The sequence below is a fragment of the Pteropus medius genome, unplaced genomic scaffold, assembly GCF_902729225.1.
Source record: "Pteropus medius unplaced genomic scaffold, Ma_sr-lr_union100, whole genome shotgun sequence".
In the NCBI taxonomy this organism is placed as follows: domain Eukaryota; kingdom Metazoa; phylum Chordata; class Mammalia; order Chiroptera; family Pteropodidae; genus Pteropus; species Pteropus medius.
Genome location: NW_024354503.1, coordinates 9276401 through 9302341, shown reverse-complemented (window position 1 = coordinate 9302341; position 25941 = coordinate 9276401). Strand labels below are relative to the sequence as shown.

The 25941-nt window shown below is 34.8% G+C and overlaps 1 protein-coding gene across 1 annotated transcript in view; it reads right to left on the bottom strand.

The window, feature by feature from the left end:
• Nucleotides 1-25941, bottom strand: part of RNF217 (ring finger protein 217) — a 113723-nt gene that overhangs the window by 33009 nt on the left and 54773 nt on the right. Inside the window, 1 exon segment of the mRNA XM_039854669.1 lies at nucleotides 10795-11028. Coding sequence (XP_039710603.1) covers nucleotides 10795-11028 — 234 coding nt within the window.

Below are 25941 nucleotides of genomic sequence, written 5' to 3'. Positions count from 1 at the left end.
CTAATGAAAACAACTAGAAATGTGTGGTTCTCCTAAAGTAGCAGAATGATAAAAAAATCTGATACTTGGTGTCCACACCAGGGACTCTGGCTCTCAACTTCTCATAATAAACAGCTAAGGCTCACTGCAGATCTACTGCCAATCTTCACTATCAACACAGATTTGGTGGCAAACTGTGAAAAGAGTTTTGCAGCAAACTCTCAAGTGAAGATGAATAATTTAAATTCAGACCCAACTGCTTACCGTCTCTCACTAAAAACATTAAACAACAACCTTGTTATTCAGAGACTGCACTTGAATTGTTTAAATACAAACCTTTTGGTCTGAAGATGCCTTATTTATTCAGACCTTAACCATATTCAAAATTGTCCCTATATAAAACACATATAGACATCAACACTGCATCTTCCTCCATTCCTGTTTATACTTACTCCTTCACATGAGATGCCATCTCACAACCACAGACCTCCCAAACAGAGTGTCTGCCTTCTGAGTAATTATATTCACACAGAGGTCACCATGTCCTATCCTTGATACTCAAAAGTGTGGGCAGAAGCAGTAACATCAGCATCATCTGGGAGCTCGTATTAAACAAAGAATTCATGTCACACCCCAGACCTACTGAATCAGAGTCTGCATTTTCTGAGGACCATTGCAAGGTCCTCAGGTGATTGATAGGCATGCTGAAGTTTAAGAAGCACTGCTCTATACCATAAGACCCCATCTCCCTGGCCACGACTTGTTTACACCAAGTCAAAAACATATATCCAGCCTACAAGGTCGTTGGTATGAGCTTTGTGCAGCAGGGTGCTTACTGTTGAATAGAGATTAGCAGAGTCAAACTTTCTCTCTTGAGGAATGAAACAGGGATACATACTCTACTTTTGCTGTGGAGGCAAAGACAGAGGACAGCTGAATGACCATACTGCAGATCAAGAGAGAAGGGAACAGCAGATATTCACGTCTAGTAAGACAACAAAGGGGCTCTCGAGCTACAGAGTTAGTGTCCACTTCTCTGCGAGGCCTGCTGGCGTGGCTGCTGAGACTGCCTCCCTGCTCTTCCTATGCCTGTGGAGCCTTACAGTAAACTCCTTCACTGAGAGAGCCTGAGAGAAAGCACATCTCTGCTTCTTGTAATTGGAGAAAATCCAATTAACACGATCTGTCTACTGAAATCTTATCCAGATCAAATGCTACTTGTTTCAAGATGTCTTGCCTGTTCCTCCCAACCAGATTCAGTATCTGTCTTACAGAATGTGTAGATGTCTAATCTCTCTAATAGGCTACAAGTTCACTGAGGGCAAAGGCTGTGTCTCATTCATCTTGTATTTCTTGAGCTAAGTAATACAAAGCTTCTGGCACATGGTAAGTTAAATTATTTGTAAAATGAATTATTTTGCACATAGCAAATATTACATACAGGCTAATAACTGAATTTAAAAAAAAGCCAACATATCTAATTTATAACCAGTGACTGAGATGATATCATTACTTTTTAAATTAGCAGATGATGTTTGCTAAATATTTCACCCACATGACATTCTACCGAGCATCATGATTAATGTGCAGTCTTCTACAAAAGGCAGAGCTGCAAGTGTTTCAGGAATAAAGTTATCAGCATTAGGAACCTTCATTAACTTTTCCCAGAATCCATGAGAGATAAAAGAACTTTATATTATTTTTAACTTTTGGATTCCTTTAGTTTTCCAGAAATCTGGGTGACAATAATACTCAGATAACGTTAAACCAATCCACTTTTCCTAAGCAAATGGTATTGTCTCTTGACAGTTCATCATTCCAAATAAAGAAATAACTCACAAAATAAAGAGTTCAAAACCAAAGAGCACCCCAAACAAGTCTTTTCTTGCCTAAATTTAATATACTACTATATACAGATTTTTAAAAAAAATTATAAAATCATTATCGAATTCAAAATATTAGACAATACCCATGTACAAATGTAGTATTGCAAATATAAGCTAACTCAGTTTTTCAAGAACACTTTGCTTTATTAGAACTTCAGGTTAAGACCAATATTCAATAATAAAACATATTCATCAATTCTTTCATTCATTCAACAAATATTTATTATGTAGCAGGTACTGAGTGTAATGATTTTAGGCACATAAAAAAGGATAAAAATACTTATCCTCAAGGAATTTACTGAAGGCAGATAGATATAAACCCAGAGAGGTATAAAACCATGTAAAAAATACTAGAGTCAAAGCTTAGACAGTGGATGGCATGGGAAAGGGGCTTCAGGGAAGGCTGAAGGGTAGTGTTCAGAGAAAATATGGCCTTGAAATACGAGGGTAATGTCATGCGATTGGGTAACATTTCAGGAAGAGGTCCCTGCCTGAGACACCACAGAGGCCTGGGAACAGCATGGTGCACTGGGGAATAGAAAGTGCTTAGTGTAGCCTGAACAAAGATGTCATTTCAGCTGGCTCAACACTGAGCCTTGCTGAAGTATCCAAAAACTGGGTCCAATTAATCTTACATTAATGTTCCTATACTCTTGATGTGTCTCTCAAAATACACTGTGGTCCGGTGACTCCTTATATGAAACGTAAAACTTATGGCTGTCAGATTAGGATATGTCCTGAAGAAACTGGTCAATATGTAAATAACAGGGAGATCTCATATTTATAAAAAGGTTTTTTTAATACCTTAAGATGGTTTTCTTAAAGAGGAGAAGATTCTGAAGAAATGTAAGGTATTACAGAGCTGAGAAAAGAAGTTTTTGATGGATGGCTTCAAATACTTTCAAGGAAGTACTCTCTCTCCTCCCATAGGAGATCAAATCCCAAAGCAAGAATGGCAGTGGAGGTTTTCTCCACATGGGAAAACATGGTTTGACTTCTTGCCTTGATTTTTTTTATTGAGGTAAAATTGGTATGTTTCAGGTGTACAACACTGCCATGCAACATCTGTATACACTACAAAGTGATCACCGTCAAAAGTCTAGTTAGCATCCTTCATCCTACCACTTGTCATCATTTTGCAACTCCCTCTTCCTATGACCCCCAACCCACTTTCCCTCAGGTAACATCAATGTGTTCCCTGTATCTATGAGTTAGTTTTTGCTTTGTGTTTTTTTTTTTTTTTGTCTTGATTCTTATTCTCTATGCTCTTACCTCCTACTTGGAGATCTCCCTGAATGCAGTACTAGTCACACACGGGCTTTATGAAGCACTGCTCCCTGATAAACGTGTCCAAACAATCCTTCTCTTAATTTTTTACAACATAGCTGAAACTAAGCTGGAAAAATAAAACAAAAACTTTCTTGAGGTGGTTCCATAGAGTAGTGATTAGCACGTCTGCTTTACACATAGAAGGACCTGGGTTCGAGGACCAGCAGAGCCACTGCCCATACCCTGGGCGTGCCAGGCCCCCTGAGTGAGCCAGGCCCTGGGTGCACCCCACGAGCGTATGGGAGGAGACGCCCCGCCTTCAGAGATCCAGTTCTTAAGGGGAGACAGCAACATCCATAGGTCAGGGTGGAAGTGGGGTGGGGGGATTAAAAAAAAAACTTTCTTAAAGGTTGGGGACCAAATGGGGACAAAAACACAGAGCATAACACATGACAAGATAACCTACGTGCAGCTATAGCAGTTATTCACATAATATCCTTACTGACCTCCCTCGCATTGGTTTCTAGGATCCTTTTGCATATGCAACACACAATTTATTGCACAATACATTCACTTGAGTATTAGCTTTTCATTTTCAACTGAGAAGGCATGTTCTTTAGGGTAGCATGTCAAAACTTGGGAAATGCGGGTTTCATCCTTTCAAAAGAGTCATCTCTCATCAATTTGAAAATCAGTTTCATACCAACCCATCTTGCTTCTACCACCTGGAAACACCTTAAGTGTTTCTAGACTCTTCCTCTAAAGCTTGAAAGCAAGGACCAGAGAAGTATCTGTCTGAATCTATTTTTTTATCTGAGGACTCACCTCTTCATAGCTGAATATACAGGGCACTGGAAGAATCTTTCATGGCCTCTGTAGCCTCAACTCATTAGCCAGAGATGTATGGCATCATCCTGCTTTCAACAGGACACTCTATTCTGAACACAACACAATAAGGCTAAAATCTCACAGAGATACCCCCATAAAGTAGCAGGAGGGCCATCTATTGACAGTTACGTGAGGAAACAGGAGTATTCTTTGTGACCATTAGGTGAAAGCAGGAAAAAGTGAGATCTCAGCCTAAACGTAACAATGAATTCTTTTAAAACAGAACGGAATGATTCTGTAAGTAGCAAGTTTCTTAATAGGGGGAGTGTTCAACCAGTGTCTGGACGTCACCTGGGAGCCCTTCTGTAGAGAGGATTCACACATGTGTCAACTGCTGCATTAGGTTCTCTGACAGATCTGAGAGGGTAAATGTGGCAAGGTAAGAATACAGAGTGTGGTTGGTGAGAAAGGCAGTCCCAACATCTTTCAGACGACTTTATAATGAGCACCAGACTTGCTTTTACCCACTATTCAGCAGGTAAGCAGAGAAAAATGGTTCTTTACCTAACTCTTGTGCTGAAGATCCAAGGGAGGATGTGATGAAGTGAAAAAAAGTTCTCAGTCCATTGCAGGTCACTTTGTGATAGCTGTGAGCCTTGATTATGACAATTAGTGTGGTTTAATCGTCAAATGTAGGCTAAAATATCAAATCAATTCCAATTTCAGCTTTTTTGTTAGAAGTTCAAGCAGGAGTGAAGACTCTATAAAATATTATGGCTACTTTACGCATCAAAAAGCAACACAGGACAACGTTAGCAAAGCATATCATTAGTATCTAGAGGGAGAAATGCATCCTGATAAAATTTAGTAGGCCTGCATCACAGGTGAGTTTTATACATTTTTTCAAAGGTAACATATATAACACACCCTTTGTTTAAGCTGGGCTAGAGGGCTAAACAACTTCATCTTTCTCTCCCTCACAAATTCATGCTAGTAGCAATCATTTAAGAAAGTACACTTGCTTTTCTATCAGCTCCTGACATCGATGATGTATTAATGCCAAGAGAAAACAGTGTACGTCATAAACTAAACTGATCTTGCAGGGCTAATGCACAATCTGATTCTCAATTTGTCAATGCTGTCAACTTAAAGTGATGATGTCAGACAAAAACCAAAGAGCAAACAAGCATACAAATTACATTTTCATGGAAAAGCTTTAACATTTTTATATATGGAAAAAATTCTCAAACCAGGTGCAGCTGGGATTTGAACAAAGAAAGGATTGAAAGGCCCCCAGAAACAGAAATAGTGGGAAGGTTTTGCCACCTCTAGAAACAAGAGAAGAAAGAAATTTCTGGAGCCTAGTGAGAATTAGAAACATGGGGAGGAACCACCTGGGGGAAGCTATCATCACGGAAGGCCACAGCTACTGCCAGAGCTTTGCACTGAATTGGAAAGAGAGTGAAGAAGTGATGCATCTCCTATTCTCCCTTTCCATCCTCCTGTCTTCTGCCAATGCCAACCCTTGGTTGAACCCAAACAGAAACTGAGATGGTAAGGAGTCTGGAAAAGCAGTCCAAAGGGGCAGCTTTCTGGAGTACAGGATAAGTCAGAAATGGTTCGATAATAGACATGGGAAGAGGGTAAACTGAATATTACTCAAATTCCAGCCTTTCACTGAAGCATATTTTAAAGTACAACAATTAGGAATAACAAACACATTGATTTGATTATATCCTTGATGACCTTAGAAAAGTTCTTTTACCACATGAGGAAATAATGTATTTGCTCAGTTTTATAAAATGTGATTTCCACCCAAAGGGTTTATAATTATGAGAAAAAAGAAGGCTAAATATATAAATAAGACGAAGTTTCTCCAGGACATTTTATTGGCTTTTTCCTTTTACCTTATGATAAGTGAAAGCACCATTCTATTAGTTACTAAGGTTTTGCTTAGTATTTGTAGGAAGAGGGATTATCATTAGTTTTGCTTCAAGGAAACCATAAAGAGAATTACTTGTAGCATGTTCCCAGTGTTGATTTATGCGTTCCTTTCAACTTGCTCCAAATCGACATGAAAAGGGGATCATTTCTTGGTCTACATTTAGAAATTAGAAGGAAACCCAGAACTTGGCCCTACCTCAGTAAGACATCTGGGAGCAAAATAACTACGCTTAATCATTTTCGATCCCCTCCTCTCTTCCATGAAAAAAATATAACTTTCCTTACTTCCCCAAACGTACTTTTTCATTTCTGTGAATTCAATGACCATCTACCCCTCAAATATTAATGCTTTCCATCAGATCACTATTTAGCATATGATCCATGTTTCCTGAAAATCTCTTTGATGCCTGCAAGTCTTCAATCTTAACATTATCAACACATTTTAAACTAGTTTTCCACTCCCCCAAACCATACCTCTTCCTCAAGAAAGTCAGTTTCATCCCTCCTTTACTCCTACCATCTGTCATCTAATCTTTTATTCTATTTCTATTCTTTTTGACTTCTCTATCCCCTTCCCAATAACCCAGGGTTGCTCATTCTGCTGCCCTTGCCAAAAATGAGAACAAACATAATAATTTCTAGCATGTGCTGAGCACTGTGCTGAGCACCATGTGTCAGACATGGTGCTAAGCATTTGATATGTGTGACCTCGTTTAATTCTTACTACAGTCTTGTGACAGGTACTATCACTACCCCAGTTATCACCAAAAGATGTGGAAATTGTACCCAAGGCTACAGAGTAAGAATGTGGCAGGCTCAGTTTAAATCTAGTTGGAGGCCAGTGCTTTGACCTCCCTTTTCCAGCGAATTCAACATTTCAAGGCTTAGTTTAACATGCTTATTCTTTAACGAAGCCTTCCCAATCTCCTATCCCTTCGTCTTCTATGCTCTCAGTATTTTCCACCCAGATTTGTTACAGTACACATCATTATTTATGCACTGGCCTATTTATCAGTTCCTTCGACAAATATATTTGAGAGCATACTCTGTCAGACATAGTACTTGATACAGGCTATCAGCAAGAAGCAACCCTGGACCTGGCCTCCTAGAAACCAAAAGGAAAGAGAGTTGAAACAAACAAACAAAAAAGCACAAATACACCATAAAATCCGAGATGATAACTGCTATGGAGAAAAACTTTAGGTGCTGGTGGTGTGTCTGTTTCCAGGAATCACATGAATGCCACTAAAGCAACTTCAATATTTTTATTTTCCCACCACTAACTTGTTCTCTGTATTGACATACAGTTGGAATTATATTAATAAATTATAAGAACTATTTAGGTTAGAGAGTAGATTTCAAATTGGAAGTTGAATCAACCTTGTAGAAATGGAATGGTATAACTTTTTGGCCTTATGACAAGAGCTGCAGGGGCAAGAAGACAAATATTATGAATGAAAAAGACCGGGTTTGATCAAAGGCAAGATTGTCTCAATATAAATCTCTCAGTTCAGGAATGCACTTGTTCCGTTTGATATAGTATGAGTTTGACAGACTTCAGAACATAATGAAAAGTTCTATTTACTCAAACTTTAGATAGAAAGGAGATGTTGAATGAGGGCCTAGAAGGATAAACGGGTTTTTAGAGTTCTTGTTACTGCTTGTTGATATATTGTTTACCCCTTTTACATCTGCTGAGTACAAAAAAAATTAACAAATTGTATTTACAAAAATTTATTCAAATGATATCTCAAAATATGATATTTTAGATCTAAAATTTCATGAGATGCCCGCAAATGTATTTCTTGCTATAAAATAGCTATAATATTTTCAAGCAATTTTAACCTTGCATGTTAAGTGCTTCTAAATTGACAGCAAAAGCTATAATAAATGATCAAAGAGTGACATCTTAGATCAAAATATTGTAACTCAATGACTCAAAATGAATAATATTTAAATATACATTACAAGGGTTTATCGATAGACACAAAACCCACTTTAGGCTGTAAACAACATTACAAAAAGATTTTAAATTGCTCAGACATGTTACACATTATTAGTAACCCTTTTTCTGTTTCTGTTTCCTATGACTAAATTTATTTCATTTGAGTACTTAATTTACCACTCTTAGTAAGTTATGAAAAACTACACCTATTTGGAAGTGGGTTTTGTTATTGGAGAAATGAAATAAAAAAAAATACAGCAAACCTAAAATATAGTCATTGGTTCACTGCAAAGAATGAAGACATTAGTCTCAATTCAGGGTGCTGCTGTAATCATATGTCATAGTTGGTTTGCTGGAGTATCAGTGTCCTTCCTCATAATATCCAGACAGGTATGGGCATGTAAATCAGGTTGTTAACATTAATGTAAGAGCTTGGAGTTTAATGATGAAAAATGCTATATAAATATTATACTAGGTAATAAAAATTTTTGCCTCAGGAATTCTTTAAATTATCCCTAGAATTTTGTAAAATATAGAAAGAGGGATTATTTACCTTTTCTGTTATAGATCTTCTATTCTACAAGAGTAAAGAAGACTAACAATTAAAGTCACCCTCCAATTCTGTGGTATCTTTTTCTTAAAAGCTGCTTAATAGTTTCACTTTGAGATTTTAATCCCTCAATCATGCTCATGGATTTTAACTACTTCATAAATCAATAACATTTATTTTGTATTGAATTCCTCCTCTCCCCAAAGCAAATTTCCTTCTCCTTTGATCATCAAAAGTAAAAAACCGAGCTTATTAGATTTGAGACCTTGATCTATTTGCCCACTATATCTCTTCTTACCTATAATCCACCTGGTAGACACTGGAGGAAGTCTGACATTGGGAAATGTTATCTGCCCTTGGTTCACTCAGAGTTACACAAATATAGGATGTTATATTTTTCAAGTTTTCTGTATTTCACTCTTAATACATGTGAATTGTGATAAATTATGCTCAACACAACATAATTTGGTGATTTTAGATGAAATGAGACCCATAACATTTTACCATTGCTATAACTGCATCTTAAATTACAACTCATTTTACTATTTCATAAGAATAATATAGTTTAAAATGATTTTCAATTTGACTCAATTATATATGTATGTTTTAATTAAAACAAAATTCCAAAATAATATAGTCTGAGTTTATGTATATATTATATATAAATACATGTTGTCAATATATAAATTATAAAAACATATATAACATATAAAATATACTTAATATATAATTCTAAACATCATTTAGAAAAAAATCAAATACCTAAGTCATGGAATAACAAGTCCTTCTAAAACTAGTAATTTCTGATAACATTAATAATATATAATTGGACTAAAAATAACTTAAGAATATACGGAGTCAAATAAAAGTATTCTATTGCTGTCAGCATTCAAAATCACCGTGAGGGTATTATTTTCGTTATACAATTTTGTAACTTCCAAAATGCACACCTTAGGAAAGGAACAAAACAGTTTTTTCCTGATGGTTATACGTTAAAGAGACTAGCCTGCATAAAAATAGTAAATAAAATAACTATGGTGTCAAGCAGTTTCGAAGACCAATAACTCATTGAGAGGCTTTGATTAACCTAATCTAGCTCATCACTGCAACAGTGAAGGAAACCACTTGCTAACCCATGGTCCCCTCAAAGCTACGGAATGAATAATGTAGCAACCACTGCTTCCAAGACACAGAACAGGGTTAAAAACTTGCCTTTAATGGAGATAACTTCCAACAGCCTTTGATACCACTTCATCCTGCCATTCTGTTGTAATGACAAGGATGAAAACTACTGCCACAGGCCTCATCATTTTTCTACTTCATTTACTGCCAAGGTCCTCAATTCTGCTGCATATTAGAGTCACCTCATTAGGCTCAGAAATTTGCCAGACAATTGTTTTGGACTGGGCCTGGGGCATTGGTATGAGCTCTCAAGGTGATTCCAATGTACAGTCAAGACTGTGAATCAATGATTTGCTCCCATAGTTGCTGCCTTTAGGTTTCCCTGCCTTTAGCCTTGCCCTCCTGTGACATCCTCTATTAATGCTGCAAGAATTATCTTTCTGTAATGCCTACAGAATGAAATTCAAGCTTCTGAGCACAGTATAGAAGACAACACGATCTGTTCTTAAAACCTGAACAGCCTCCTCTCTCCCCACTAGCTCTACCAAGCACTTGTTATCAACATGCACTGACTCATCTCTTGCTCTGAAATGCTCTCCGCTGGAAAAATGCATCTTGCCTATGAAGCCTTTCCTGATATCCTAACTTTCACTCCTCTTTCTGTGTTCTCAAACCACAAGTATACTAGTTTTGTGTTTTAGTTTGTCTTTGTTTTTGACTAATCATAATGAACAGGCATTTTAGAACATATGTCTCTCTCACCTTCATTAGACATTTTTGGAGTGAGGACTATGTTAAATTTGCCTCCGTAACCCCTAAACTTAGCACCTACCTTGCACATACTGGCATTTTGTATTTGCTGAATAAATGAACGAAAGGCATTTTACAGTTTTCACTTATGATAGAGCCTGAGGGAACTCACAAGCTTATACTAAAAGTCAAGCTTATACTAAATTTAAAAAAGTCTTAGTATTTATTTAATATTTAACAATAGTAATGACAATTACTTTAAAGATTAGCCTTCCAGTTGGGTTAAGAGGTGACTTTGAAACATGGTTAAAGTCGAAGAAAAACTTTAATTAAATCTTCAAGCATGCTTGTCCTCTCATCAGCGTCCCCAAACTATACATTTTCAGAATCATAGCCAATATATACTCACCTTTAGACTCCAGTAAGGGAAGGAAGCCCACTTACTGCCCACCCCAAGTTGGCCTAATTTGGCTGCTCCCTTCATGTGACATCTAACCCATAACTCTGGAGAACATGCTTACTTTGTATTTGCTTTCTGATCTGGAAGGAGTGGGAATATGTCCTTTTCTCTTGAAGGTTGTAAAGTGCTTGCACTGAGGACATGGCTTGGTGCTGGAATCAATACGGCCAAGTTCCAAGAAGTACTTATATTTGATGGAGTCTTCGTGCGTTAAGTTATAGATAACTGTTGTTTCTTCCAGGAATTCAAAACATTCTGTGATAGGGCATTTGATTTCTACTTGGCCAACTTGTACCTGTGTCAAAGAGCAGAGGGGAGAAAAAACAAAGGCACTAGTTATTATGTCTGTTTTTTTGTTTTTGTTTTTGTATAGTATTCTTTATTTAAGGATTATAGTAAATAATTACCTGTCATTTTTCATGATTCCTAACATAATAAATGGTAATCACTTTGGTACCCATATTAAGCAGTACCCAAATAATTAATCACTATATTATGTTTTCAAAATGAGTTATAGCATGTTTAAGCCTTCTCTATCATTACATTTGTGAACTTAAATGAACCTAATCCACAGGATCACCAAAGAAGCAAATTATCATCTTGTCCTCTGTAAATGTCAGGTGAGAGAGCATTCAGAAAATGTGCCAACTAAAGAAACAGCTAGGATGACAAGGTCTTTCAGATTTTTCAATCTTACTACCAAGTACATCAGGACTAAACTTAGGGCACATTTAACTACTTCGAAAGGACAAAAGAGATTTTGAAAGTATATATATATACTTTCAAAGGCCTGCAGGTAAAATATATATATACATATATATTTTCGCTGACTCTTCCATATAAAGAACATATAGTGATTCTTAATCACAAGAACAAGTATGAAAATTAAGCCAATCACAACAATATAAAAAAAAATCTTAATGAGATTTGGCTATTACTTCAGTAATCTATAAAATGAATTTCTTCAAAGGGCCACAGTTAGATTAGGAGAGGAGAAGGGCACACTGGAATGCTACATTTAGCATTTGGTGTGGGATTCAGATATGGCTAACATTAAAGATTACAGTATAAGATCTAAGCACAAAGTGTAGACACAACTAAATTTTAAAGATAAAGACAATAAACTACTTTAAAATAAAGAGCACCTAGAATGTTCTCCATAAGTCGTGAACAAGAACTCTTTATATCCGTGGCATCATAATCTCTTTTGTCCATCTAATGGAGCAAACAGAGGCAGTGACAGCTCCAAATGGCAAATGATGCTAACCCATTCTTTTTCACTTGGTTGAACCTGACAGTCTAAGCAGGCAAAACACATTGAACTTAATAAAAAATACCTACTGTGAAGACTGAAGGATGAATGGGGAAAAGCTACCTGGTCTGGAAAAAAGCATCACCACCTAAAGCAATTAAAATAAAACAAACAAACGAACAAAAAAACCTTAAACTCATAGTAATTCTCAACTTTGCCGTCTACTTGGCAGACTTGAGGAAAGGTAGTTAAGCTACAGGCTGAAGGATGCATGGGAATGATATATTTAACACCAGTAAAGGACTTAAGCCAGACTGATTACAAAATAAAAGAGCCTGCCTTTGGATAAACCTCCTGATTAGTGCTCACCCGTTGAAAGTGTAAATTGGTACATAATTTTATGCTATTATTGTACGAAGCATTGTCCAGAGAGGTTTTTTTGAATATTTGCCCAAAGCAATTTTTTCTCCTTTTTTGGATGAGTCTTCCTATAGTTACAATCAGATTTTATTAGTACACTTGTTACAGAGTTATGATAAAGTTATTATACCCCAAATTATGTTTTATAATAAATTATTTTCAGTTATAGCTCAAGACAAAGGTCCTCTGAAGACTTTAAATAGACAAAAACGATGTGTGAAATTACAGGAAACTGGTTTAATGAAGTGTGTTAGACATTTTAAAAATTAATACGTTTCCCTTTTTATCATGCTGTCGACATTTACCAAGCTTGACTCTGAGCCAGGTACTGGGTTAGGCACTGAAGCTTTGAAGAGTCTGTCAGTAAAGCAGCAATCACAATACAAAGTGATAAATGTGCTTGACAGGGTGAGCGCACGGTGTCAGGAAGGATATGGGGCAGGCTCAGTAACCTCATGCTGGGGAGGTTCAGAAGAGACTTCTTAGAAGAAGTGAGGTTTCAAGTGAGATCTTAAGATTTGTAGGACTTAGCCAAACAAGAGTGAAGTTGTTTCAAGTAGACAGAAGCTACAACACAGGCAAAGGCCTGCAGGTAAAAGAATATATACTGCACTACAGTAGGGATACCCATATTTTTCCTACATCACAATTAGATCAAATGTACACGCCCTCAGGTACAGGTACATGCATCCTAACTTAAAGATGAAGGATGAGCAGTAAGACTGGACCACAAAGTGTGAGTATAGAGATGAACTGGGATCAGAGCACAAGGGCGGAGTGTGGAGCCATATTAGAAGTCAATGTTTTTCCATGAAAATAGAAAAATTTGGTTTTTCAGCATGTGAAAGAATTTCTTTTCATTCCACACAGAAGAATCTCACCTGGGCCATTGGGAGTGACTCTTGTTTATTGGGCAACAGTATACTTTAGTAAGAGACAAAATTTTTTAATCTCATGTCAATGTTTTCATCCGGCCCTCCTCACTTTTAAGTTTATTTATTATAACTATATAAGTGATAACAATGACAGCAGTAATTTCACAGTCACCCAGGAACAGTCAGGTCTATAGATATGGAATGTTGTTTAGGAACCAGAACAATGCAAGACAGCCTAAGGGAGCAGAGGTAATCTTGCTACTCCTCAGCAGGGGCGTTCATTAGCATAACACATTTGCATCCTTCCATCTAACATCCAACCAAGTACTTTTCTTCTTCAGTGTTTCTCAAATCTGCCTGCAAATCTATTCCACTTCCATAGAACACACAATTTCCTTACGCTTTCACACACTCTGCACTTTGCCTAGTTCATTCCTTCTTTCTGAAAACTCTAAAATCTCTACCCCACTACACTGAGCCAAATGATCTCATATATTATTAAACAGATAGAAACACTATGGTCATATTCCTTCATCTTCTCACTAGTAACCCTACCAATCCCTGTCTGTCTCGATCTTTTCTGTCTTCTCTCCTTTTATACTGTAGGGCCTGAATCTATTTCCAGGACAACTGCATGAGTCTCTTGAAGTATTCATTGAGAATTCAAGTTTCCTGGCACATTCAGGATTTATAAAATTTTAATCATTGCTGGTAAGCTAGTCATTGGCAGTTGGGAACAGTTACTCATACTTCTTCATACTAGCAATATCACCCTTTTAATGATAAAATGCTACTCATGGTCTATGTAATCTCTTTGCCTCTACATGTCTATCTTTTCCAGAATAATTTCCTGAAAAGATCACTAGCAAATAAGTCATCATGATTAAGCAAAGTACACTCATTCCTTTATTCAAAAGATAAGTATTTCATCAATTCAAACATGCATTTTTTTTCAACAATTTAATATTTCAAAAGTCAAGATTTTCTTACAATCAATAGTCTTTAGCACTGAGCCATAGTTTAATTTGCAGTGCTTTTAATCTCTTCGTGGCTCATAATATAATACGGCATCCTACAGTTGATCATGTCTTAGATTTCAAGAAAATGTGGTTTTTATAGGTTAGGCACTGTGATGGACTCTGAGAGATGAGAAGAGAGACAAAGGGCTTCTGTCGGAGGAAATGTATGATAAACAACTAAATAAACCAGATTATAATCAGTGTTATGAAGGAACTAAACATTAGGGAAGATGTTCTGAGTAGGTGACAACTTGAACTGAGAACTAAAGGGTCTGTCATCCAGGAAACTTGGGGAATAGACTACAGGCAAGGGAAACAAGGACGGTGGCCCCAGGACAGAAGGTGTCTGATGTGCCTGTGTTCAGAGAACAGAACTGAAGGACTGAAACACTAAATGAGCCACAACCCATAGGCTTTGTTGGCTGCAATAAGAAGTGTGGATTGGATTCTAAATTCAATATGAATTATTGACCGGTTTTATGAGGAGTGACATACCCCAATTTATATTAAAAAATAATTCAGGTTTTTTCCTGGAGAATGGACTGTAGACAAATAAAAGTGGAGACTGAGAGAACAGGAGGCCTCTGGGTTGTTCCTGTTCTTCCTATCAGTGGCATCTGACTCTGGCAGTTGTCCAGGCAGTAGATGATAAACAACTGAACTAGGCAGCACGAGGTAGGCAGACATGGGGCACATTCTGGAAGTGGAACCCATGAGATTTGATGGTTGACCAGGTACAAATGAAATAAAGGAAGAAATCAAGGACAACTCTAGGTTTCTGGCTTGAAATGATCTGATAACGGTGGTGGGGGGGTGGGGAGGTGGGGGGGAGGGCAGGGCGCCACTTCCTGAGAAGTTTTTAATAAAATATAGTTTACCTGGACATGTGATATTTTCTAGAAATGATTCACTGCAAATTTATTACAGTAACAAAAATAAAGATCATGAATCCATCTAAAAACATGTATTATATTAAGTTCCTATAATATTATAGGTAAAAGATACAAAGGTCCAAGATATGAAGTACTGCCTTCATGGAATCTGAAGATATAGCAATTAAATTTGGGCTGACAGACTCATCTAGCAACTTGGGATTTGATGGTCCTAATTTATTTAATATTTCACCCAATATTTTAAAATTTTTAATTAGGGGTAATCATAAACATATGCAGAAGTTGGAAGATTGGTATTATAAACCCTTAAGTACTCCTCCAGCTTTGACAATAATCAACTCTTGGCCAATCTTGTCTTTTCTATGCCCTGAACCATATGGCTCTCTCATATTATTTTGAAGTAAATACCAGACATCATGTCATTTCATTCATAAATATTTCCTTATGGTTCTAAAAAAAATGTCTTTTAAAAAACATAACCATGATGTCAAATATCTCCCAAAATGACAATAATTCTTCAATATCAATGTAACAGTTTAATTCAAATGTCATCTCACTTCTGTTTATAGGATTTTATGTATTTAATATACTTACAACATAGATATTTTAAATTTCTATTGTGTTAATGCTAATAACACTATTTATATCACTAAAAAATACGCTCTCCAACTCATGTTTTCTGGACAAAAACATGCCTATTCTTGTAATATGAAATTAGTTAACTCTAAAATAATCTCCAAGGGTGTTAAGTAAAAGACGCTTTTCTCTATTTAATGTTCAAGCTTGATGGTTAATTTGCCACCTGGGAGGATTCAAAAGTAATTTAGTGACACAGGTGAGAGAGAGCTCTAGAGAAGTCACAAATTAATTAACTGAATCCTCCAAAGAAAAGAACAGAGAAACTATAAACCTTGGACTTTGAAGCCTAATTTATCAAATGTGTGGTTTATAATTTTGTTCTTGGTTTTAAGTGTTGGTTACGAGAGCTTACACAGTACCTTGACCTTTTGTTCACTTGATACCAGAGGATTTCATATTTCCTTTTTCCTTAAAAATGGAAAATGTTAAGGTGGCATAGGAGAAGAGAATACCACAACAAAAGCAATAACAACAATCATGAACTGTATATGGCACCTCCTATGTGCCAAGCACTGTTCTAATCACTTTCTGTGCATTTATTACTTTGTAGAGCACCAGAGACAGATTCGTTTTCAGGTTCATGGATTTCTCCACAACTTTATCATCAATGATTATAGGAAGGTAGCTGCTTTACTGATAAATATGATTTTTTGTTTTCTCAGTAGCTATTACAGAGCACTGTGCTAGATGCCTTTAAATTTTTCGAAATACTAATGAAAAACACCAAGCCAAATATCCCAGAAGTTCTCTCAACCTCAAGCAAGATAAATATAAGGAAAATCACACATAGGCACATCTGGTAAAAGTGCCAAGTACCAAACAAAAAGAACGTATTTTAAAAGCAACAAAAGAAAGAGACATTCCTATAAAGAAAATTTCACCCCCAGGTGCCTTGTGGGTACATTTTACTGAGAATTTAAGAATGAAATAACACCAACATTACACAATTACAATTAGAGAAGAGGAAAAAAGGGGGGGGGTTGAATCACTGCTCAAGTTGTTTTAAGAGGCCAGCATAATCCTGATACCAAAACCTGATAAGGACACTACAAGGAAGGAAGGAAAATTACTGACTGATCGCTTCATAAACATAAAAATCCTAAACAAAATATTAGCAAACCAAAACAAACAATACGCGCAAAAGACAACATGTTATGATCAGAGTGGGTTTATTCCAAAATACCAAGTTGGTTTAAAATTTAAAAATCAATGGATATAACTCACACATTAAGAAAATAAAGAAGAAAAATCTTGATTATCTCACGAAAAAAGTATTTGATAGATTCAACATTTATTCATGTTAAAATCTTAAAAACTAGAAAGAGATGGACACTTCCTTAGTTTAGTAAAGAGTTACATACAAGAAAACCTATAGTAAATGTCATATTCAATGGTGAAATATTGAAAGCTTTCTTCTTGAGTTTGGAAATGGGGCAAATATGCACTAACCAATATCATCTAACATTGAGTAGAGCTCATAGCCAATGACAGAAGAGAAGTGAAATGAAAATAAAACAGTTGGAAGTGAGGATATAAAATGCCCAATTTCTTACAGACTGCATAATTGGATATGCAGAAAATCCAAAATAATCTACAGATAAACTATTAGAATTAATAAATGAATTTTGCAAGCTTGCTGACTAGGTAAATATACAAAAAACAAATGTATTTCTATACACTAGCAACGAGCAATTTGAAAATAATATTTAAGAAATAATATCATTTATAGCAATATAAAAATATCAAGTATGAATAAATCTAAAAAACTTGTACAATACCTGTACACAGAAATATTTAAAATATTTTTGAGAAAATGAAAAGAAGAAAACGAATGAAGAAATATATTAGGTTCTTGAATTGAAAGATTCAATATGGCAAAGATGTAAATTCAGTCCATTTTGATCTATAGATTCAAGGCCATATCAATAAAATGTTCAGTAGCTTTCTTTTTTTCTTTTTCTTTTTTTTGAGGGAAAGATGGGTTCAAAATTACAAGCCAATTCTAAATTACATATGCATAGTCATGATATTCCTGATCTAGAAAAACAAAGTAGAAAGACTTGTTCTACCAGATATAAGCTGAATTATAAAACTACAGTATTTACAATAGTGTGACACTGACTCGAGAATACATAAGGATAGATAATAGAACAACAGAACAGAAAAGAGTATAGAAAGAACCACTTACACACAGACACTAGATGTACTGACACTGTAGAGCAGTGGAAAGGATGGATTTTTTCAAAATTTGGAGCTGAGTTACTTAAATATCCATTTAAAAAATCTGGCTTACATGGATAGACCTCGAGATAATCATGCTAAGCGAAGTAAGCCAGACAGAAAAAGTTGAAAATCACAAGGTATCACTTATATGTGGGATATAAACCTAAAAGCAACAAAGGAACAGGACAAACAAACAGAGACTCATGGATATGAGTCTATAGAGTACTATAGACTAGTGGTTACCAGAGGGTAGGGGGTAGGGGAGGAGGGAGGTAGATGGGGGCAAAGGGTCAAATATAGGGGGTAAGAGGAGGGCAAAGTGGGTAAAGGGGATCAAATATATGATAGCTGAAGGAAACTGGACTTGGGATGGTAAACACACAGCAGAATATACAGATGTCAAATTATAATGTCCACCTGAAAATTATATAATTGTATTAACCAATGTTACCTTAATAAGCTTAATTTTTAAAAAGTTAAAAAAAATGTCTTGACTTCTAGCTGAAACCAGGTAGACTGTAGCTATAATTATACAAGATGAAACAATAAAGCTTACAGAAATGATCAAGAAGAATATCTTCACGACCTTAGCGAAGGAAAAGATTTCTTATACATGACATTAAAAATATTCACCATAAAAAAATAAATTGGAATAAAATTTAAACCTCTGCTAACCAACAAATGCTGTTAAGAGAGTGAAAATGCAAACTAGAGTGGGAGAAGATATTTGTACTATATAAAGAACAAGGTTTTGTTGATTCAGAATATATAAAGAACCCATCCAAATCAATAAGAAAAAGGCAGACAAGCAACCCAATAGAAAACTAGTCAAGGTACATCATAAAAGAGGATAACTGAAAACATAAAAAGTGTGTTCAACTTCACGAGTTGTCAGGGAAATAAACATTAAAGCCACAACATGCAATTTTGAAGAAATTAATTAATTGAGTTCTCATAGCACTTAAAAATTTAATAAAATAATGTTTAAATAGCTAAAAGAATAACTATACAATTAATGCAGTATTAGTTTTCTATTTAATCATGCCAAACGTATTTTTCTATAAACAATCACCCCTTTGTAGTACTTAAACTTTTTCCTCTTTCCTCTCTACCAGAACTTTCATGCTCTTTCATCCACTTAAGTAAATTTTTAAAATTTTAATTCAGTTTTTTTAATAAGGTTATAAACTCTCATAGCTCAAAAACCAAAAAATACAAAGTAGATATAAGTTAGCGAGACTCTCTCGTGTAACCTTATTCTTTTCTTAAAAGAATTTTTATCCCACCAATAATAGCTGTTTCCTTCATGAAACTTTTTAAGCATATACAAAAAATGCAAATAAATATTTGTCCCTTTTTTACCCAAATGTTTAACAAATAGTATCCACCTTGCTTTCTTTACTTGACAATATATTGTGCAAATATTTTCAAATCACATATGAAGTTTCCTTGTATTTTGTTTTTAATTAAAAAAACTTCCTAGTATTCCACTGTACTATGACCATTCTTATTTCCCATCTTGATGGACATTTAGATTGTTTGTACCATACATTTTGCTATGGCAAATAATGCCACAATGACTAATCTTATATATAATTTTTTGCATATGTTTAAGTATATTAGTAAGATAAATTCTGAGATTAGAATTGCTTGATCAAAGAGAACATGCTTATATTTTGAATGAAGAGTCCCAATTTGCCCTCAATTGTACAAACAGATTTAAACCCTCAATATGCAACAATGAAGCACAAAAGGAATAATTTATGAAGCTTACAATAAACTTCATCAAATAGGTGAATTGTACATTCAGATTTAGGAATTAAAAGAGTAAAAAATATTTTCTCCTTAATTTTTGGAAAGAATTATAAACCTAATCCAATTTTTCTCCTTGAAAAGCACACTGAACTGTAATATTAGAAGTTAAGCAAACACATTTTTTTTTTTTAGGATTCAATAGCTTATCTTCATTCTTTAAGAAGATAACTCATATTCTAATCAGTTCCTAAAGAATATTAATATGAAGAGAATTTTCATAGCAAATTACTGAGTAACTATTTAGACTGAAAGAATAATGTGTAATGTGTGCTCAGATAAACAGTGTGAGTATATAGTCAATAATTATAATAAAATTTATTTTTTGCAAGGCAGAAATTTTTAAACAGACTAGATATTTAGTTATATTCGATTAGAGATGAAAATATTTCTAGAAGAAAATTTCAAGTTTGTTTAAATTATACCCACCCTTTTTCCCCATTACATTAACCTAAATCAGATATTCCAATTTCTTACAATTAGAAAGTAAAGACACTCCATAGGTAATTTATGAAAAGAACCCCAAAATGAGAATCAGATACAAGATTCTAGTGCCATTTACATGGCTGTGTGCCCTTGAGTTCAGGGACACACACAACCAATACTCTTAGAGATGGACTAATTCACCTTTAGGATTCTCTGCTAGCTCAAATTGTATAAGATGTGCTCTAACTTACCTACAAAACCACCAAAAGTGCATCTAAGCTCTCTAAAGCTCTAGTTCAATCTTTTTAAAAAAGCTGTAGAGCATAGTACTAAAAGAGCAGACTTCAGACTCAAATTGGCTCTGCTCCTTGCTAGCTCCTTCATCTCTCCCTTGTCCAGCATCTGCAAAATGGGGATGACACACCAGCCAAACTGGGTTGTTTAGAGGACTGTATGTTAATTTATGTGAAGCACTAGAATAGTATCGAGCAGATAAAGTTTGCTAACATTTATCTTCCTTGATATTTAGAAAGCAGTATTTCAGAAAATTAATTTTAGAAATCAAAAACTCTTTTAAGATTATTTTTTTGTAGAACATTTAAAAGTCTATATTCATTCATTTATTCATAATTCAGTATTCTCACTCATAATTCAATAGTCTTCCTTCAAAAGCATATACTTAAAGGAAGGTAAATAAAAGTATAAATTTCATGAATATATTGTATTCCAATATGAACCTGAATGCTGAGGTACATAAGAAAAACAAATCGTATATGTTAGTATCAAAAGTGCCCCCATTTTCTTATACATTTAACCAAGAATGAAAATACAGGCACATGGTTATGAAAATGTAGATAAATAGCTCATAGTAATAGATATGAAATGGCACTGGAAATATTTTTAGTTGATTCAATACCAAAGAGTGATAATTAGCATTATCTAATTAGTCTGGCGGGAGAGGGGAACCTTTATTTTGTTACTCAGAGGTTTAATTTCAGAAAAGGAACAAGTGAAAATTTCAGAGACTAGAAACAACTTCAAACTTTAAAAAAATTTTGCAGAACCCAGAAGAAAGCTTTTATAACTTCTATCTCTCTCTCTTCATTGGTTTCTTGCCCTTGGCCTCCAAAACATGCTTACATATCCTAAAAGTGCTAAAGCAAACAAAAGCAAAAGCCATTGGTACAACTACTCTGCCTTTCCACAAATCATAGTAAATTCTCTAAATAACTTTGAAAAGTGAAATAAGAAACCAAAATTTTTCAAATACAGGTGATTTTGAGGAATAAATGGATAGGCAGATGAGTGCCATTGACTCAAGTGTGGGCACATTTAAGGTAATAGATCCAGGGAAAATTATTATTTGGCCCAGAAGAGTAATGTGGTACCTACCTAAATTCGTTCCCTGTGTACAACAAAGTATTTTTAATTCTCTCTTGGGTTTTATGGGATGTGTTTGCCCACTCTTCTTGATAAAGTTTCTTCAAATACTTGAAGACAGTTATCCCGGCCCTCCAGGCCTTTCTTCCAGGCAAACATCCCTACTTCTTTAACTGTTCCCTATGTATTGTTTGAAGTCTTTCCTTCTTCCTAGCTTTTTTGGTTTGCAAAAGTGTGACACCCAGAAACCAAAAGTCATAACGCAAGTGTGATCTGGCCACTGAGCAAACAGGATTATTCTCAACTACAATAAAAACTGAAAGAAAAAAAGAAAAAAAAAGTTCCCAGGAATTATAAATTACCAAAATGAATCCAAGAAGTGGAAAAATTGAACGGTCAATTATAATAGAAGACATTAGGGCAGTAATCCCCAGCCTTTTTGGCACCAGGGACTGGCGGTCCTATGAGAATCCAATGCTGAATGATCTGAGGTGGAGCTGAGGTGGTGATGCTGATAAGTGGCTGCAAAATACTGATGAAGCTTCTGCTCACCTGCTGCTTGCCTCCTGCTGTGCGGGCTGGTTCCTAACAGGCCATGGATTGGGGCTGAGGACCCCTGCATTAGCGTATGTCTTCCTGTAGAAAAGTATCTACCTCCTAGGCTTTCCTCTCTGCTGCAACTGAATATTCTCTTATGTTGTCTCACTTTCTCTTTTATATCTTTTTTCACCTTGTCTATTCTTCTCACCTGTCCCTTTATCATCTCGTTTACTTTTACTTTCTTTGACCCTTAAATCAGAATCTTAAAATAATTAATCTTTTATTTTTTTTCTTAAAATAACTAGCTTTTGGGCTTGCTTATCCTTTATATTGCTTTTTCTTTTCATTCTCCTTTTTATTAATGTTTAGTATTATCCTCTTCCTGCTTTTATTTGTTTCATTTTGTTATTCATTTCCTACTTTAAGATGATTCTTTAGTATCTTTGTTTTCTGCTTTTACTCCTTAGTAATGAAAACAGTTTTTACTACATTCCAAAATCTTGGCATAAAATGTTCTGCTTTCACTTCCTCTTTTTGTGTTTTTTAATTTCTCTGCAGTTGGTGACTTTTTTCCTAATATTTATTTTCAACTCTATTTGATTATAGAGTAAGAGGACTGTAAAATCTTAATCTTAAAAATATTAAGGTTTTATTTCTAGTTCATTAAATAATCTTTTAAGATGTTTCTTGGGCATTAAAATTTTTGCTCTAATCAAGAGATGTAAGATTCTATATAGCTTTCTATTAAATCACAGCTTTGATGTTTTAAGTCAATTCTTCTATGAGCACATTAGTTATTTATCTACTCGATTTAATCCTGAAAGACAAATATTGAAGTTGTTTACTATAATTTTTAAAAATTATTGTTGCACTTTTAATTTATATATTTTTGGTTTATATATTTAACTGCAGTGATGCTGATGCACAGGCTTATGACATATGTTTGTTAATAGTCTTCTCCTTATTTGGTGGTTTTACATTTAAATTCTACCTCTACCTCATCAAAAGTAATACTGCCACTTCTTTCCTTTTTTAACTGGCATTTTATTTCTATGACTCGTCTCACCTCAACTTCTTTTTAAATCACTTTGCTGTAAATGAGTCTATGGATTAGTTTCAATTTAATGCCCAAATATTTATTCAGTGCCTACCATGGGCAAGGCACTCTACTAGCTACTAGGGGGAATTTAAAGATGAATAAATTGCTATCCTCAGGTAATTTCCAGTTTATCAGGAGAGAAAGACATGGGAATAAATAACCACAGTTCATGCAGAGAAGCACAAAGTAGACTGGTTTTGACTGTTCATGGTGAAGGAGGTATTTTAGTTAAACTATGAATAGTGAAAAGGATCACAATAGATTTGGCTATGTTTCATTTCTTAAAAATATATAAAAATAATATAAAGGACACATATGTTAGATAAGAAAACATACTAAATATTGTATTTATATATTATAAGTTTGTAAAAGTATATATGAAAAACAAACTGAGAGGGAAGAATTACTAAAAATTGATTTTTCAGGTCATGAAATTATTTTTTTCCTAGAGTTCTAATATTTGTATTAAAATTTTGATCGTATAGTATTATATTTAATTTTGCCTGTGTTTTCCGAACTATATAGATGACAGATCCAGAATTAGTAGCAAAACCAGTGACCAAATCTTTGGCTTGGTCTTGAAAACAAGACAGGATACTGAGAATTTGGGTGTAGGATTCTCCCTGTCTAAACTGAATTGTGAACAGCACTTAAGTTTGTTTCTGAATGCAGCTGGTAGTTTCAGTTTATGTCCTATGCCACTGCACTAATGGTCTTTGTCCTAACCCTCTGAAGTGCGCAGTAGAGAATGCAGTCATGTCCTAAGTAAACTAAGCCTTTGGGAATCCCATCACACGGTGCTGCCCTCATCTCAGCTAATTCATAGAAAGCAATGTTCTTTTTATGGAGCTGATGTCAAAATACATTTTTTTTTTTTAAATCCTCAAACCTTTCTTATGGAAAATTGTTTAGCAAATAGAACAAAATCAATCCTTACGATACTACTTGTAAACTTCAAGGTAATTCAAGTTTGACACTTTTAAAAAACACATGTCCTATATTTTTACTTACAATGATTTAAATGCACCCCTCATCCCCACAGGTTTTGGTCTTTCAGTACTGGCAAGTTTCAATGATTGCCTAAACATCAAACCAAGTTAACGTCGTTTTTTAACTTAAAAAGGGCAATTTCAACAGAGCCTTTTCATGCCAAAACAAAGTATCTTTGTGCACCATCTACCCAGTTCTAGGAATAGTCTGTTCATTACCTGGAGTTTTTAGATTCAATAAGGAAAAATGTAATTCCCTCCTTCTTGGCTGCTATTCATTATTTCCAGATATAAAATACTGTTTAGAGTAAAATGAACAAATTTTCTTTCAGATCTCCCAGGAACAAAGTTAAAATGTATTTAATTGAAGTTTTTTTTTTTTTTTAAAGTCTTCTCTTCTGATGTCTGAATTTTATACTTCCAAATTAGGGAGAAATCTTGTTCTAGCTATACTCCTAGAATAGCAATTATCTTTTTAAAATATGACTAGCACAGAGAAGTGTCAAAAAAAAAAAAAAAAGACTTGCATGGTCAATGTATATACTACAAACTCTTCCTGAAAAGTTCTGTGACTAGATTGAAAAAGGATTGGCATACTCACAGTGTCAAATATTTCAATTTACTGCAAGTACATTTTAGAAAATCCTGCTCTGCTTCAACTAAAGCTTTTTTAAGTTGGCTATACTACAACAATGAAAATCTCTTGACTTTTCTACTGGCCAACAAGGTAAATATTGCTTATATGTTCAAACGGAGATAGCTCAAACGTGAGGTTTTTTATTTAAATAATTCACTTAAGAAAACTAGCTAAGATAAAGTATATAGGAATATAGTAAGATAGAGACCACATCAGAAGCCTGGGGGTTATAAGGAAATAGAACACATTACAGTATTTTAACAGAGTAAATAATAAGTAAAACTGAAAATCAAGTTGTTTATAAAAACTCTTATACCTTCCTCTTATGAGCCATACATAGGTAAAAGTATAAAGGGAGAATAAAGACAACTAAATACTTCATATAGTATTTATAGAATATAAAAATACTTCATATATATGAATACTATTTTTCATTAGTATTTTTCCCAGTTTTATTATATGTTCTTATCTCTTTTTATAGATATATTACAATAAATTTTGCCACAATACATATTCTAGAAATTAAATCCTTTTGGAACTACACAGAGTGTTTATATATCAGAGATTCTATCCTGGGGTCCTGAAATTATCTTTTGTGTGTTGCTCGCTTATGTATTGTTAGGGGCAGAGACCCCTACATTTGATCATATACCTAAACTAGTGCTAGACCAAAAAAGGGGGGATTAAGATAAATAAGCAAACTGTAAATTATATTAACAATAGTACAAATGATGTTATGCTCACTCAACAATTCATTTAATAAATACTATGTCCCAGGCTCTATTATTCTTTGCATGTGAAAATAATGCTACTGTACTATTAGTATATCACGGTGCTTTTGTATTTGCTTTAATTTTTTTTTTTTTTTTATCCAGTAAGGGAGATAGAGCTAGGCAGTTACATCATTCACACACCCACTTGGTTTCCATGGGGTCAAGCGTTACTCAGGAAAGCAGTATAATTAATGGAGAGTTTCAGGACTGAATATGGAAACTTGCCTACTA